The following is a 17,738-nucleotide window of genomic DNA, read 5'->3' as shown; positions in this document are numbered from 1 at the left end:
TATGTTAAGAGCACTTAGACCCCTTTCACACTGCCAGCATTTTTCAGGCGCTACAGCGCTAAAAATAGTGCCTGTATAGTGCCTGAAAAAAAAGCAGCTGCATTCACTCCAGTGTGAAAGCCTGAGGGCTTTCACACTAGAGCGATGCGCTGGCAGGGCGTCAGAAAAAGTTCTGCCAGCAGCTTCTTTGGAGCGGTGAACTCACCGCTGCTCCCCATTGAAATCAACGTGGCAGTGCTGCGATACCCCTGGCAAAACACTGCTTCGGTGGTGTTTTGTGGGCGGATTTAACCCCTTTTCGGCCGCTAGTGGGGGGTTAAAACCGCCCCGATAGTGACCAAATAGCACCGCTAAGACAGTAAAGTGGCGTTAAAAATAGCGTTGATTTACCACCGACGTCCAGGGCGGCTCGGTGTAAAAGAGCTCTAAGTGTCATTTCTGCCTGTTGCCTCCTTCCTCTAAAGAGAAAAATGGTGACAGTGGAGGGATCTCCAGCTCATTGTCAGCCTCAACTCTGTTCCCGTTTGCTGTGTGAATGGGGTGTGTCCCTTCCCTCCAATCAGCTGTCAGAGATCTCCACAATGAGCTTTGTAGTAATTTCAGCTCTCCACCCCCTTTTTTTCTGACAGCTCAGATAAGCAAGTCTAAGTTTAATAGATAACATAAGTTTAATATCTGCATCACCTGAGGCCAGTCACTTCACTTGGTATATGTAAGGGTTTACAACCACTTTAAGCCAAAAAACATCTACAGGTACAAGAACTGCATTATTGAGAAGTACAGAAAGAATTTAGAGTTCAAGTGTGATTTTTTTTTTTTTATTAAGTTACATATTATAACACAAGTATTTTTTTTTTATAACCCCTATGGTCAGAATTGTAACAATAAGATTAAAAACAAAAATTTTTTTTTTTTTAGATGGAAACGTGTACACCATTTGCTTTTTTAAATCTGCAATACACATCCGAACGCAGCAAGTTGTAGCTTTGTCCTCTTGTTGTACCAGGCATGTAAGCCGCACATGCATGATTCGTCTTCCTTGGGCTGTACTACTGAATCTCAATCCACAATGCATTATTTATGCATTTGAAGACATTTCCAATCAACCCCAGTGTTAGTAGGGGTTATTAGAAGCCTTCTTATATATGCAGTGGCTCCGATGTCATGAATGGGCGAGTGGTGCCACCTATGCAACATGGATATCACACTAATGCTATGGCATCTTCTCTGCATTATCTGTACCAGACGGTTCACACAACTGAAAACGTTAGGTGTTTGGGTTTCATCCAGTTTCTAACCCAAATAAAAGGCTGGCATATCTGCTGATTGATCAATCCATAGTGATGACAAAAATGTAGTGCTATGCAGGACTCATGGGTTGCCGAGTTAACGTTTCTTTCCAGTAAATCACAGGGGTACATTACATATTTCTTTCCATAAAAGACAAGGTGCAGTAGTAATTTGAGCCAGGTTAAGATATGAAATCCCAGTTTTCGATCTTTGTTCCGTTACACAAAATACCATTGTTAGATAAATGTAAAAGGGAAATAAAGAAGAAGATGAAAAGATGCAGTTGACTTCAGCAGTTTGTACCAAGGTTTATTTTTATGTAGCAGGGATCTGTGGTAGTCCGAATTCATCCACCAGAACACCATCCTGTAAACAGAAATTAATTAGCATGAGACGGGGCGACAATTTCTACTGCCACTTTGCATAATCTGGGGCCTATTTAGAGTATATACAAACCCAACTCCAGATAAAACTTTTCATTTTGGGTAGAGAGGAAGGCGTTGCAACCATTTTGTTCCTCCCCCACCATAAAGATTTGCTCATAATTAACCATTTCCTGAGCCGCAATCGCACGTCGATTGGCCACAGGGGGAGCCATTCGCAATCACTCCCCGCAAAGACAGAACAGCGGTCTGCCGATGTAAACAAGCAGACCGCCGTGCTGTCAGGCATGGACACTGATCTAGTGTTTCTGCTAATCAGAAACACAGATCAGAGTCTCCATGCAGTGAGCCCATCCCCCCAAACAGTTAGAAACACACTGAGGGAACACTGTCAACCCTTCGATTGCCCCTGATTTTAACCCCTTCCCTGCCAGTGTCATTTATACAGTGTCAATGCATATTTTTAGCACTGATAAATGTAATAACGTCACTGGTTCCCAAAAAAAGTGGAAAAAGTGGCAGCTATGTGTCCAATTTGTCTGCCGCAATGTCACAATCCCGCTAAAAATGCTGATAACCGCCATCAAGTAAAAAAATTTTAAAAATAAAAATGCCATAAATATATCCCCTATTTCGTAGACGCTATAACTTTTGTGCAAACCAATCAAGATACGCTTATTGGGAATCTTTTTACCAAAAATATGCAGCAGAATACATATTGACCTAAAAACAGAGGAAGAAATTTGATTTTTTACTTTTTTTTGGATAGGTTTCATTAGCAGAAAGTTAAAACTTTTATTTTTTTGTTTCTTTTAAATAGCGCAAAAAAATAAAAATAAAATAAAAACGCAGAGGTGATCAAATACCACCATAAGAAAGCTCTATTTGTGTGAAAAAAAAAAAAGAAGGACATACATTTTGTTTGGGTACAGCATCGCATGCCCGCACGATTATCAGTTAAAGCGACGCAGCGCCCCAGCAAAAAAGAAAAAAAAAATGGCCTGGTCATTAAGGGGATAAAACCTTCCCAGGCTCAAGTGCTTTAAAGGTTAAGTTCACTCTTTGAGAAAAAATAATAAATGCACTTTTTTTGCAGGAAAAAAAAAATAATAATAAAAGGTACATATTTTTTGTTTTGGGAGTCTGTAAAGCATTGCTCCAGCGATCAGCAGATCATTGATGCCATGCAGGTCTCCTTCAGTGTATAGGCTTACTTGTAACTTTTACGAGCAAGCCAATATTGGGAAACAAATGGAAAAAAAAAAAAAAACTACAAGCCAACAGCTGCAAAGGCTACTGGAACTTATGGTTTTCCATTCACAGAGGACTGTGAATGAGTGATGCGGCTGGATGGGTGGGGGCCACGCACAGCTGCATTTTTTTTTTTTTTTTTTTTTTTTTTTTTTAATTGTGGCAGCAGACACAGGGAGAAGATCCCCGGTCTTCTGTCACGAGGGTGAGGTGGTGCATTCATAACATGTTACACCCTGAATAAGGGTGTAACATGTTATAAAAGGGGAGATTATCCTTTAAAATGTCCCAGTGACACCAGGCCAATAAATTAGGAGAATGGATGCCAATGGTCAGAAGACACATACAGGGTTCTAACCTTTCCCCATGCCAAAAAAGAAAATGTAGAAGAAATCTCCTTAATGGGGACGTAGACTGCAAAAAAAAAAAATAAAAAAAAAAAACACACCACAGGAAAAAGTTCTAATCCTTTCCCCATGTATCCAAAATAAAAATAAAAACGTATGGCTAAAGTAATAAAGTCAGTTACCTTGTTTTTGGAATCACTGGGAACACCCTCTGGTATAGCTGGGGCGGAGGCTGCTTCATCCAAGTATGACGAGTCTTCATCAGCCAGCAGTTCATCTCCCAGTGCATCAAGCTCTGTTTGTCAGATACAAAAGTGAAAAAAAATAATAATAAAATAATGGACATAAGTTCAAAACACTTATTTTCCTAAATAGGCAAAGAGATTTTGACAAACTGAATAAGCCGCTTTAGTATTATATTACATGCTACCTGATAATTTCTCTTTTAGTAAGTTCCACAATAAAATATTCAATGCTGTGTTGAAAAGCCAGTCAAAAATAAATCTTGTTCGGCCAGGACTTGTATGCTTCCAATGAAATTGTGTGATAATACACACACACACACACACACACACACACCACAAGTTAAGAAAAAAAACAAGAGAGTTTCAAAGCCTCCACACCACAAGGATAATTGGGTGAAAAAAATAAGTAAATAAAAATGGTAATACTATTTGGGGTCTTCGATTTGGCTTTTGGCTCAATTTAAAAAAATTGTCCAAAAATAATTATCTAGGCATTTGAGCTAGGATGCACATTAACCACTTCAGTCCTGGAAGAATTGAACCCCTTCATGACCAGAGCACTTTTTGCGATTTGGCACTGCGGCGATTTAACTGACAATTTCGCGGTCGTGCGACGTGGCTCCCAAACAAAATTTAAGGCCTTTTTTTCGCACAAATAGAGCTTTCTTTCAGTGGTATTTGATCACCTGTGCCGTTTTTATTTTTTGCGCTATAAACAAAAAAATATATAAAATAGCAACAATTTTGAAAAAAAAAAAAAAAAACTATTTAATTTTTGCTATAATAAATATCCCCCAAAAATATATAAAAAAAAATTCCCCTCAGCTTAGGCCAATACGTATTCTTCTACATATTTTTGGTAAAAAAAAGGAATTCGAATAAGAAAAAGTTATAGTGTCTACAAAATAGGGGATAGTTTTATGGCATTTTTATTGATCATTTTTTTAATAGTAATGGTGGTGATCAGCGATTTTTATCATGACTGCAACATTATGGCGGACACAACGGACAATTGTGACACATTTTTGAGACCACTGGCATTAATACAGCGATCAATGCTAAAAATTGCAATGATTACTGTAAAAATGTCACTGGCAGTGAAGGGGTTTAACATTAGGTGGTGCTGTAGGGGTTGTGTGTCCTAGGAAGTGATTCTAACTGTGGGGGGGGGGGGTGGAGAGGCTGTGTGTGACACGTCACTGATCACTGCTCCCGACTACAGGGAGCGCTGATCAGCGACAGTGTCATTAAGCAGAACGGGGAAATGCTTATTTACATTAGTATCTCCCCGTTATTCCTCACCGTGAGACGATCGCGGTTATGCCCACGGACATAGAGTCCGTAGGACCCGCGATCACGGAGCTCCCGGCAGGCACGTGCCCAGAAGCCGCCTCTTGAAGGGCAAAAGAGCCTCAGTTTGGGGCGATCCCAAAACATATGAAGCATCGTTCCCTCAACATTGCCACATCGCTAACACATACTGGAAACCTGAGGATAAAAGCGTTGCAGAGCTGCGGGTACTCTGTACCATCGGGTCAGGATCTTGTAAGCCAGTCTGTTGGATTTTAGTGGCCATTGAGGACTTCTGTGCAAAATGAGAATTTTCTCCTTCTGCGTGTCTGAATTGGGTTTCAAGGTCTGCTTCCCATTTAGAAAGGAACCCAGGCACAAACCCTAGCGCCGGTCGCATCAGGGATGTGTAAATCAACGAGAGACAACGACGGATCGGCTCCTTCCTATGGCAGATATGTTCCAGTGCCGTTAGCTGTCGAGATATACCCAAAGTGCGTGAACACCAACGGAGAATGTTGCGCAGCTGGGAGACTGCTCCAGAAGTCTAGAGGGGGGGTCAGTAGCGGTAACACAGAAGGTGGGGGAGAGCTAACCATCTGGCCCCAGGAAAAAAACGCAAAAGGCGTGAGTTTTATGCAGTTGGAGAACCTGAGGAATTACACATATCCAGAAAAGCACAATCAACTCTAAAAAGAACAAACACAATATTGATATAGCAGTCCACTGGGAGGTGAATTCATTGTTACTGTAGATAAATTGAGGCCATTATGGAGGAACATCTGTGTCACATGTACAAAAGCAAAATACTTTGAGCTGTGCTCTGTTGACACAATAGGAGATAACCTCGGTATCTTTTTTTTTTTTTTTTTTTTCCCCCCGTTAGCCAGCCCGCTCTCCAATAAAAGTGATCCTAGCAGCAGATTCGCTGCAAAATCCTTTTTATAGGCAGTGGGATAGGTGCCCCAATCCCGATTGGTTTTGAGCTTACCGAAGCCATGTGTTAAGCCCAGAAACTATCCGATGCGGTCGTTTGCTGGGCAGGAAGTTGACTTGCTCTATCTCAGCTCTATGCCCTTGGAGGACCAGAGCAACCTTTCACGTCACTTCCAGTTCTCGGGCATAAAACACAGGATTTTTTTTCCCTTAAAAGTTAAAAGGTCACAATCTTTTTTCTTTCGCTATTAAAAAGGTGAGATCTGGGGTCTTTTTGATGCCAATTTCTATTACAAAGGATGTTTACAATAATAGGAATACAATAATAGTAACAGGAATAAAAGTGCTCTAAATAAAAAAGGGACAGTATTAAAAAAAAAGTAAAAATGAATAAAAAATAAAAGTAAAGTTCCCCATTGCTGCGTGCTCAGGCGCAGAAGCGAACGCATACGCAAGTCCTGCCTGCATATATAAACCACATATGTGAGGCAGTCCCAATCGTTAGAGTGAGCAAGCCCTCCTCTGTAACTCTAAACAGGTAGCCTGTAAAAAATTAAAATAAATGTAAAGCAGGGGCGTGGTCTAGCCACGGGACAAGATGGCTGCCTAATTCTATCAATCCGTCCTTCAACACGGCGATACAGCAACTCCACGCACAGTATTGTAATTAGGTTTTGTGCTGCCCTAGGCCTGACTAAACTTGTGCACCCCCTAATTTAATTATGGCCCACCCCTTGCTGTTTAAATTTTCAAGTGAGGCCACTAGTTCTGAGGGCCTGGGGGGGCAATGAATTCCCTTAATTTGCATAGATTTCCTCTCACTTCCTCTTTGGCTATGGGGCAGGTAGTGAAGGGAAATCTCTGCAATGGGACAGGGATGGTAAAAAAATTAAATAAACTGACAGTGGCTATAACCCTTGCTTACTCTAGCCAAAATTAAAAAATAAATAAAATAAAAAGTGTTGCCTATAGTTGTACTTTAAGCACAGATGTCTGATAATTTTTTGGAGAGGACCAAGAAGATATAACCATGCCAATGGTGCAGCAGAAAACATAGCACAGAGAGGAAGGTTTGTGGTCCAGAATGATAGGGCAGTTAAAATTAGAAGCACCCCCCACAGTTGCGAAATGCCGGTCGCCCGCATTCCAGAAGCTGTGTGGCCTCTTTATGGGGGCACTAGACTAATTTGCCTCTAAGCCCAGTCCACCCCATAAGACTGGCACTACAATAACAGTGTAGCGCAAACCGGCGGGGACTCTGTGTTGCCCCCCTGCAAAGTGCAGCCCTAGGCCTAGACCAGGATACAGCATTGCCCACGCATCAGAAACAGCCTCTCAGCAATCCTATCTAAAGAATCCAGTCCGGGTACCCCCCCCCCCCCCCCCCTTGAATGTCCAGGAAGAAAAACACACACCTAGGGATCAAGAAGACTGCAGAACTTCCTTATGAAGTTGTCCTAGCATAGCTCCCAAGATGGTGCCAAGCGGGATTAATGTACACAGCCACCGCTGGCATTCCAGCTTCCTGCAGACCGACAGTCTCTCAGATATGGAGGAATCGGCTCTTTCAGATTCTCCCGCCTCCCAGCTCTCTCCGGATTGAGGTAAGAGAGCAGCACTATCCCCAGACAAATCATCTGTCATTAAAAAGCAGCACTAGGCAGACACTCCCTGGAGACACTGTTGACACCCCAGCTAATGCATTGGCCTTGCTCCCTGCTTCAGACAACCCAGCCTCAGCAAGCACTCTGAAAGCCATGCTCCTCTATCTCTGCAAACAGACATGCAGAGAAAACTGAGAATTTCTATGTAACGTATGCAGGGTCATTTGGAGCATATAGAGGAACACATGGATTCCTTTGAAAGGCAGATGAGCAATGTGACAAGCACACAATGTAGATGAACATGCCCTAGCTCTAAACCAACTCCGTCTCCGATCTAGAAGATCGCTCCCTGTGAAACAAAGTTTAGGGGCATCCCAGAAGCGGGATGATGAAACCTGGAGATCTGACACCATACCTCCAAAAAAAAAAAAAAAAAAAAACAACCTTTCACCGCTCGCCTTGTTAATAGACTGGGCGCACATGATCCGGAAATCGGACTACCTCCCGGCCACAGTCCCAAGGGACACATTGGTTCACCTGCATTTTTTCCACGTGAAGGAAAATATGATGTGGGCAACTACAACTATGTGCAAGCTCCATGAACCTTATTAAAAGGTCTCTCTTCACCGATATTTCTGAAGCCACTGCACAAGCATGTAAATTGTTTGATCCTGTCACTGCAACCCTGAGGGAACATAACATAATTTACAGGTAGGGATTCCCAACAAAGCCCCTGGTCACCCAAGAACCAGCTTATAGAGACATACCCCAAGCGACTTGCAGCTGTAATCGCAGCAAAAGGTGGCTCTACAAAGTATTAACGTAAGGGGGCCGAATAATTTTGCACGCCCCACTTTTCATTTTTTTATTAGTTAAAAAAGTTTAAAAAAACCAATAGATTTCATTCCACTTCACAATTGTGTCCCACTTGTTGGTGATTCGTCACAAAAAATAAAAATGTTATATCTTTATGTTTGAAGCCTGAAATGTGGCAAAAGGTTGAAAAGTTCAAGGGGGCTAATACTTTCGCAAGGCAATATATTACACACACACACACACACATACACACACATACATACATATACACACACACACACACACACATACATACATATACACACACACACACACACACACACACACACACACACACACCTTCTTATATCCAGGCAGTTTTGGCGGTTTTCACACTTATCTTAAAAAAAAAAAAAAAAAGGCCAAGGAAAACTGCAAGCTCTACTTACACATAGCACTATAGCAGCAAAGGTGTCAGTACGTTGCCTGACCAATATATCAACAGTACAAAAAGTTAGCCACTGCCCCACCTATAACTGGTCTTTGTATTAAGAAGTATTTATGGGGAGCCCCCATGGCAAAAAAAAAAAAAAAAAAAAAAAAAAAAAACGGTGTGAGGGTCCCCCCAAAATCCATACCAGACCCTTATCCGAGCACGCAGCCCAGCCAGGAAGGGGGGTGGGGACGACAGAGCACCGCCCCTCCTGAACCGTACCAGGCCGCATGCCCTCAACATGGGGGGTTGGGTGCTTTGGGGCACACTGCGGGCCCCCCCACCCCAAAGCGCCTTGTCCCCATGTTGATGAGGACAAGGGCATCTTCCCGACAACCCTGGCCATTGGTTGTCGGGGTCTGTGGGCTTATCAGAATCTGGGGGCCCCCTTAAGATCCCAGCCCCCCCACCCTATGTGAATGAGTATAGGGTACATCATACCCCTACCCATTCACCTGGGGGGAAAAACAAAACACACACAAGACCGATTTTTTAATTAATTAGTAATTTATTAGGCAGCTCCTGGGGTCTCCCCTGAATTCTCCGTTCTCTCCGGCGTCTTCTTCCAGTCTCCTCTACCGGGCTCCTCTGCCATCTTCTGCCCGCTCTTGCTAGCGTTGGCCCGGTCTTCTCCGTCGCCTTCTTCCAATGTTGCCAACGCTCTCTCCCGATGTAATTTCATGTGTGTGGTGCGCAACGACTTATATAGGCATGGGGCATGGTCCCTGGGTGACACCCAGTGACCCCGCCCCTTATGACGTCACTGCCCCATCATGCCCCGGGTGGTGACGTCACAAGGGGCAGGGTCTGTGGATGACATCACCCGGTGACCACGCCCCATGCCTATACAAGTTGTTGCACACCGCGGGAGAGAGCGCCATGTCAACATCGGAAGAAGACCGGAGGCAAGACGACGATGGAGAAGACTGGGCCAACACTAGCAAAAGAGCAGAAGATAGATAAGGAGCCCGGCAGAAGACACCAGAGAGCGGGAGAAGAGGCCGGAGAGAGCGGGAGAAGTTGGAAGAGACCCCCGGAGCTGCCTAATAAAATTACTTAAAAAAAAACCTGTCTAGTGTGTACCCCATACGCATTCACATAGGGTGAGGGGCCGGTATCTGGTGCCCCCGATAAGCCACCCACAGACCCCGAAAACCCGGCCAGGGTTCCTCATCAACATGGGGGCAAGGTGCTTTGGGGTGGGCGACCCCTTGCCTCAAAGCACCCACCCCCCATGTTGAGGTCATGCAGCCTGGCGGGGGGGGGGGGGGTGTTCGCTCGTCCCCACCCCCTTTCCTAACCGGCCTGCATGCTCGGATAAGGGTCTGGTATGGATTTTGGCAAGCCATTTTTACGGCGTAGGGGGTTCCCCTTAAAATCCATATCAGACCGAAGGGCCTGGTATGCTCTTGGAGGAGGAACCCAAGCCGGTTTTTTTATTTAAAATTTGTTGTGGCGTTCCCCCTCAAGATCAGAGCATAAGTCGCATGCCAAGGTCGGATCAGGCAAGACGGTGATCCAACTTCAATGATATTCAATGGGCTGAAGTAGGATCAAAGTCGGCTATGGCTGCCGGCTGTATCAAGGGAGCGCGCCCGCAAGCATGCGAGGGAGCTCATATGAAGGCGAGAAGTCCTTGTAGGGGGGGGAGCCGAGACAGCCGCCGAGGGACCCCAGAAGACCAGGTTCGGGGCCACTCTGTGCAAAATGAGCTGCACAGTGGAAGTATAACATGTTTGTTATATTAAAAAAAAAAAAAAAAAAAAAAAAAAAATTACCTTTATAACCCCTTTAACATTGAACATTTCTGAAATGTAAACTACTGCTCTATATTTTCCACTCCTTACATCCAATTCCTGCAATCTATACCATTCCTACCTAAAAGAACGAAATGAAAAACAAAAGCAGAACAAAAGGGGGAAGATAGGAGGAAAAATAAATTAATAAAGGGGGGGGGGGGGTGGAAATTTGATCGAGAAGAAAAAAAAAAAAACTCACCCTTAAAAATTTTCAATCCCACTATCTCAGTGAGTCTAATAATTTTTTTAATGAATCATTTCATAGGAGGTGGAACAATAGGGGGATTTGCTTTATGCCCCCAGTCATCCCTATTTACTGTGTATTCCTCTTACCCTAGAGCTTCAATCCTATCTTAACCCCAAGTGTACTACTAATTGTGACTATCCAAAATTTATAATATATCCCTCATCCCTCAATACCTAAAAAAAAAAAAAAACCCACGAATCTTTGTCTACAGTCATTTTGTAGAGATATATCAATTCTTCCATCAGTCTGATTTTGTCTACTTCTCTAAACTAATCCTTAATTGACGGAGCTTTATTTATTTTCCATTGTCTTGGTATTAGAGCTTTTGCTGCATTTATTATATGTGGTACTACTGCCGTTCTGCATTTCTTCCTCGACTCTCCAGTGCCATGGAACAAACATTGCCAAGGATCCTGCACAACCTCTACACCAGTGATCTTTTTAATCATTTTCAATATCTCTTTCCAAAAAAATTGGATCTTGGTGCACTGCCACCATATCTGGGCATGTGTACCCTCCAATCCGCATTCCCTCCAGCATAGCGATGATGTCTCTGGATTAAACTTGTGACGTTTTGTTGGGACATACTACCATTTCATTAATAATTTATAGTCAATTTCTTTTATTCTCATAACTATTGAAGTTGAGTGTACATAGTCTATGATTTTGTGTTTCATTTGCTCTGGTATAGTTTGATCTAGAGGGCGACCGATATGGGTTTTTCTATGGCCGATGCCGATATTTAGAAATTGGAGCGGCCGATGGCCAATATATGATGCTCATTTTTGTGGCCGATAAAAACAAACAAACAAACAAACAAACAAAACACACACACACACACACACACACACACACACCTCACCCACTCCACTCCTCCCTGCTTGCTCCTGTCACTCTACCACACACGTGATGTTCTCAGTACAGATGGCAATGGTTGGCTGGCAGGTGGCACTGGCAGATAGCACTGGTTTGAAACTGGCAGGTGGCATTGGTTGGCACTGGCACATGGCACTGATTGGCAGTGGCAGGTGCCATTATTTGGCACTGGCAGGTTTCACAGAGCCGAGGGCAATTGTGTGTGAAACTGACAAGTAACAGGAGAGAGGAGCTGTCAGAATTAAGCATTATGTCGGGGGTGGGCGGGACCCAGCAGCTATCAAACACCAGTCAATGATTGGGCTGCTTAAGAAAAAGGGTGGGGCCACATACACGCATCAGCCCACCCAGATCCCATCCCATTGGCTGGTGTTTGATAGCTGCACCCACCCCCGGCATCAAGCTCGATTCTGACAGATCCCCCCTCTCTCCTCTGTTAAGTGTCAGTTTCACACACACAGCAGCTCTGGCAAGCATCAAGCATCAAGCACCACGCCGAGTGTGGAGAAAGGAGGAGGAACGGCAGTCAGTGTTAAATAATCGGCCTAATTTTGATAATCAGCCATAGCCAATTTATCAAAAATGGCCAAATATCGGCCGATATATTGGTCGACCTCTAGTTTGAACTAGTATCAACTCCCAGTTCTCTAGAAAGAGTATTGGCTCCAAACCTGAAGAGGAAATCAACATCTTATATATGATAGATATTCCATGGCCCCTCGTCGCCCCTTGGTCCAACAAACTTTCCCATGGGGTAAGCTCTTTACTGGAGCAAAGGGGTTTTGGGAGGGTATCTACAAAGTGTTGGAGTTGCCTATATCGCCACTTATCCCATGGTGATTCCCCATATCTCTCACGTAGTTCACCCTCTGGACTTTTCCTCTATTACATCTTTTAATCTTAGTCTAACCGAGAGTGTCTACCTCAGATATAGCTCGTTCTCCTTCCCGGGGGGGAAATAGTTTGTACCTGAAAAGGCATTCATGAGATGTTCTATTGCCATAGCCTAGTTTTAAATATGCTATCCCAGAGTCTTAAGGTTTCTTTTTTCATTTGAGCAACATCACCAGGGATATCCCTATACTTCCCGGGTACCCACATCACCTGACTTAAGTACCTTCCACACAAAGTTTTCTTCCAGTTATACCCACTTTTTCTGGGAGGCACCATGGACCCAATCGATCGTCCTCCGTAACACTGCTGCCTCATGGCATCTCTCAAAATCTGGGAGGTATAAACCCCCTATTGACCGTGGCCTCGTCAGAGATCAGAGATAAGTGCTGAACACTGAACCCACCGTCTTGCCAGTGATGTGATTAGCAACTTTATGTACAATTTAGGATAAATGCAATGTGCTTAACAGAAAGAGTGCCAAAATTGCACAAAGATCAGTCTTGGATAAGTGTAATGTTTAGCAGAATCAAAACTGGCAACAAATAGCAGCGTTCTTTACATGAACCATAATGCGACCGCTGCAAAAGCATCGCCCTTTCTTACCTGCTTCAAGGTCATCTTCATCAATGTCTGGTGTTCCATAACTACGGCCCAGAGCATCTTGGATTTCACTTGCATCCTCCATCATATCTTCCAGCTGATCCTGTAAGTCCTGCAAACAACATAAACACCTTTAAATTGTCTTTTTTTTCCCCCTCATGTTAATAAAAAAAAAAAAAAAGGGGGGGGGGGGTTGTTAGAAGAAGAACAGACATCAGGTTTACCTCAATCTGATCTATTTTGACTTGCTTGTATGCTTTCTTCATTTCCTTGGCTCCTATTTTCATTGCTTCCACCTTAAGGTAACAAATAAAAATAAAAATAAAAAAATAGTAATTACTTTTTTGTCTATACAATTTACATAATATTAGGAATATGAATCAGGAGAAAGGAAAAACAATAAAAATAATGGATTCATGCAATAAGCAGGGACCTCCTGGTTTAATGTCAGAAGGGCAATAATCAGTCAGGAAAAGCCATCCAGAACAATTTGTTCACCTCCAATATAGCCAGGGGGATGCCAACAGAGATAATCCATTCCTTCCCCAATACAGGTCAGCCAGGGGGATACCTGGACCAATCATACAGACTTGGCTGCATACTAGTTTAAGGTCAACAACTCAAAGTAACATTAGTCATTAGATCAGACTGACGGGCAGCTAGCATTTTCAGGAGGTCAGCAATAGAGGCTCCCATAGATCTACTATGACAATTCAAGAACAACTACATAGGTACTATTGGTGTTCACCACTTCCCCTCAACATAGAAACATTGCCATTTTAAAAAAGTGCAACCCTTTTTCAAAAATTAACTAGCTTTTTATGGTTGCTCCATGACTAACTGCCATGTACATGAACAAACATTGTAATTTTTTTTTTGTCTTGCTTAAGGCCACTATTCTGCCCCCTCACCATGGCTGGGTTGAACGAATGATAAAAGTGATAACTAATTATACCCTTCTTTTAAAAACACACTGAATTCTGTTATAAATGCATCATACATGTGAATTAAAGTTACAATGGGCAACACCGCCCAAAACTATTATTTCCATTTCTGATGGAAAATGTCCACTAGTACCTACCCGAAAATTGTCATTAAATTGTAACGAAATCCCGTTTTGCGACCCATCTTCTCCTGCTGGTATGTCCCTGATGCAACTAGATATCTCTGACAAGACTGCCCAACCTTGTCAAAAATCATCCTGGCCAGGCCCCATGCATGCGCTCTGCAGTCGCATTCATTTTCATCAATTTCAATGCACCAGCAAGTCCATATCAATGAATTGGATTGCAGAACACATGTGGGTCTGCCTGGGAAAATGGTTGGGCAATATAGTCGTTATCCTGCTGAATAAGTCTACAAGTCTGGGAGGGGGCAAGGGTACTCTGATATAAGGGCAGCTGCTAGAACAATTTTTACATTCCTGCTATGGTCCTGTTTTCTCAGCAATACATTTGTCATTACCTTAAAGTGGTTGTAAAGGCAGAAGGTTTTCTATGCAGTTAGGTAAAAACACCTTCTGCATGCAACTCAGGCCCCCCCCCCCCCCCCAAATCTCAATCCAGCAATGTGCTCGAGAGCCAAGGCTCCCTGCTCTCTCTCACTCCCCATTGGCTCAGATACAGCAGCATAAGCCATTGGAGTGCGAGGAGCAAGCATGCAAGGGTGCCCCCATAGCAAGTGGCCTCTGGGGACCCCAGAAGAGGAGGATCAGCTTGCTCTGTGCAAAACCACTGCACACAGCAGGTAAGTAGAACCTGCTTATTATTTTAATTAAAAAAAAAAAAAAAATTATATATATATATATATATATATATATATATATATCACACAAGCCTTTATAAATCACTTTTTTTTTTTATAAACAGAGTAATACATATTTTATATTACCAATATTGTTTTGTAAAAATGTTATCGTTTACGCAATCCAACGAAAAAAAAAAAAAAAATCTAAAAAATGCACTTTTCAACTTTGATCTGTGATAGTTAAAGGGAGTAAGAAAAAAGAAGAAAGAAAGAAGAAAGAAGAAGGAAGAAGTGTTAGTGTAGAATTTATCCTGTTCAAAATTACACAAAATTACAATCCTGGTGCAAACCCCACCAATGTTATTTAGCAATGAAATAAAGGACTTTTTCCCCCAATTTTACATTTTTAGTTAATTCCATTGTCATGCGATTCTGTGAAAATTAAGTCACATCTGAAAATCGCACTAGTGTAAACCTGGCCTTACTTTGTATCCTTCCTTTCCTGTCTAAACAGTGCTTATAAAACACGGCAACTGTAAGGGCCGGTTCACACTGGGGGCGATGCGAGGCGACACGACTTGCCTCGCCGCGATCTGACAAGTCGCCCCCGTTCTGTACAATGGAACCGTTCTGAGAGGAGCGACTCGAGTCGCTCCGACTCAGAAAAAAGGTTCCTGTACTACTTTTGGGCGACCTCGGGGCGACTTGCATTGACTTCTATACAGAAGTCATTTGCAAGTCGCCGCTGAGGTCGCGGCGAGGCAAGTCGGTGTCGCCTCGCATCGCCCCCTGTGTGAACCGGCCCTAAGAGTCCATTCACACAGGGGCAACACGCAGCATGACTTTGGGAGGCAACTTGGACATGAATCACAGCGCGACTTGGGGCGACTTTCAACATGACTTCAAGTCGCCCCCAGGCCAGGTGACTTTGGCTGTGGCCAATCACAGAATAATCAGCTCTCGAGGGGGAACTCCACACCAAAATTTTAAATAAAAAACCGGCAAGGGTTCCCCTCCAAGAGCATACCAGGCCCTTAGGTCTGGTGTGAATTTTAAGGGGAACCCCTTATGCTGAAAAAAACGGCGAGTGCCCCCCCCCCCAACCATATCAGGCCGCATGCCCTCAACATGGGGGGTGGGTGCTTTAGGGAAGGGAGGCGCCCTTCGTCCCCCCCACCCCAAAGCACCTTGTCCCCATGTTGATAAGGACAAGAGCCTCTTCCCGACAAGCCTGGCCACTGGTTGGCGGGGTCTGCGGGCGGGGGGACTTATCAGAATCCGGGAGCCCCCTTTAATAAGGGGGCCCCCAGATCCCAGCCCCCCACCCTATGTGAATGAGCATGGGGCACATCATACCCCTACCCATTCGCGTGGGGGGGGGGGGGAGAGAAAGTGTCAAACCCCCCCCCCCACACACACACACACACACACACACACACACACACACACACACACACACACACACACACACACACACACACACAGGTTTTTAAAGTAATTTATTATGCAGCTCCAGGGGTCTCTTCCGACTTCTCCGCTCTCGTCAGCCTCTTCTCCCAGCTCTTTTGCTAGCATTGGCCTGGTCTTCTGCATAGTCTTCTTCCCTCTTCCTGCGATGTTGACACGATGCTCTCTCCAGCTGTAATGGCGTGTGAGCAGTGCACAACAACTTATATAGGCATGGGCCGTGATCACCGGGTGATGTCACCCGGTGACCCCGTCCCTTATGACGTCACAATCCCAGCATGCCCTATGCCTATATAAGTTGTTGCGCACCACTCACACGACATTACAGCTGGAGAAAGCGCTGTGTCAACATCGCAGGAAGAGAAGAGGGAAGAAGAGGACGCAGAAGACTGGGCCAACGCTAGCAAAAGAGCAGGAAGAAGATAGCGGAGGAGCCCGGCAGAAGAACCGGAGAGCGGGAGAAGAGGCCAGCTTCAATATAGATAGAGATCCAACTTGGAGGCGACTTCTATTGAATTCTATGGGTACAAGTCGCCTAGAAGTCGGATTGAAGTAGTACAGGAACCTTTCCTGAAGTTGGAGCGACTGCAGTAGTGTGCATTAAGACGGATCCATTCGCTTACATTTCACTTGGGTCTTGGGGCGACTGGAAGTCAGATCCAAAGCTGCCCCTGTGTGAATGGACTCTAATAGTTTCCACATTTACACACTTTGTGAATTGCTGGTAAATGATGCAGGAAGATGAGCAGATGGTTTTTTGGGGTGTGTGCAGCATGCCATATGAATGAGCAAACCTAGGCTTTGCTCATTCAGGAAAAACAACAACAGGTCCTTAAAGTGGTTGTAAACTGTTACACCATTTTACCGTGAATATCTCCTAAACTTGCACAGTTTAAGAGATATTCAGTATATGCGCTGCTGCCGACGTCATCGGTGCATGCACACTGAAGAACCGTCTTGCTGGTGCTGTTTCTTTAGGACTCATGCCGCAACCAGTAGCTCTGGCACGCACACGCAGAAGTGACGTCGCCGTGGCTCCGCCATTCACAGCACCGGAGCCAAGAACCCGGAAGTAACTCTGGTGGAAGATGTCGGCTGTGCAATCCCAGATTCAGGGAATTGCTCTGAAGTATTTCATAATGAGCTAGTATGCGATGCATACTAGCTCATTATGCTTTTGTTTTGCAGGGTTACAGCCTCATTAATACCACCATACCAAAACAACATATATTTGCTACTCTGGTTCAGTGGCAGGTGCTAAAGGAAATACCTGGTACTTCCAAGCATGAAGGAGCATGTATATCACCCATGTGACAGTGCTGAGCCAATCACCACCAATGCATGGTGTCTCCATAGCCCTGTATAAGCTTACATTTTGATGACACAACTCCCTATCAGCTGAAGGAAGCAACGTAGAGCAACAGGAAGACAAATACAGTATAAGCTGTGGAGCGGAACTACATAAAACTGAGCTA

At 44.1% G+C, this 17,738-nt stretch overlaps 1 protein-coding gene across 1 annotated transcript in view; it reads right to left on the bottom strand.

Moving 5' to 3' along the window:
- Positions 1 to 802: 802 nt before the first annotated feature.
- The window catches only part of CHMP5 (charged multivesicular body protein 5), a 34,932-nt gene continuing 17,996 nt past the window's right edge, over positions 803 to 17,738 (bottom strand). The window contains exons 5-8 of the mRNA XM_077491888.1: positions 13,275 to 13,346; positions 13,054 to 13,162; positions 3,454 to 3,566; positions 803 to 1,656 (exon numbers count right to left, since the gene is read on the bottom strand). Of these exons, the coding sequence (XP_077348014.1) occupies positions 1,606 to 1,656; positions 3,454 to 3,566; positions 13,054 to 13,162; positions 13,275 to 13,346 (345 nt within the window). The 3' untranslated portion in view covers positions 803 to 1,605. The remainder of the gene's footprint in view (positions 1,657 to 3,453; positions 3,567 to 13,053; positions 13,163 to 13,274; positions 13,347 to 17,738) is intronic.

Source organism: Lithobates pipiens, unplaced genomic scaffold, assembly GCF_037356315.1.
Source record: "Lithobates pipiens isolate NorthernLeopardFrog02 unplaced genomic scaffold, aLitPip1_a1.2 Scaffold_19, whole genome shotgun sequence".
Taxonomy (NCBI): Eukaryota; Metazoa; Chordata; class Amphibia; order Anura; family Ranidae; genus Lithobates; species Lithobates pipiens.
The sequence above is the reverse complement of the archived record's forward strand: the minus strand, read 5'-3'. Positions and strand labels throughout refer to the sequence as shown.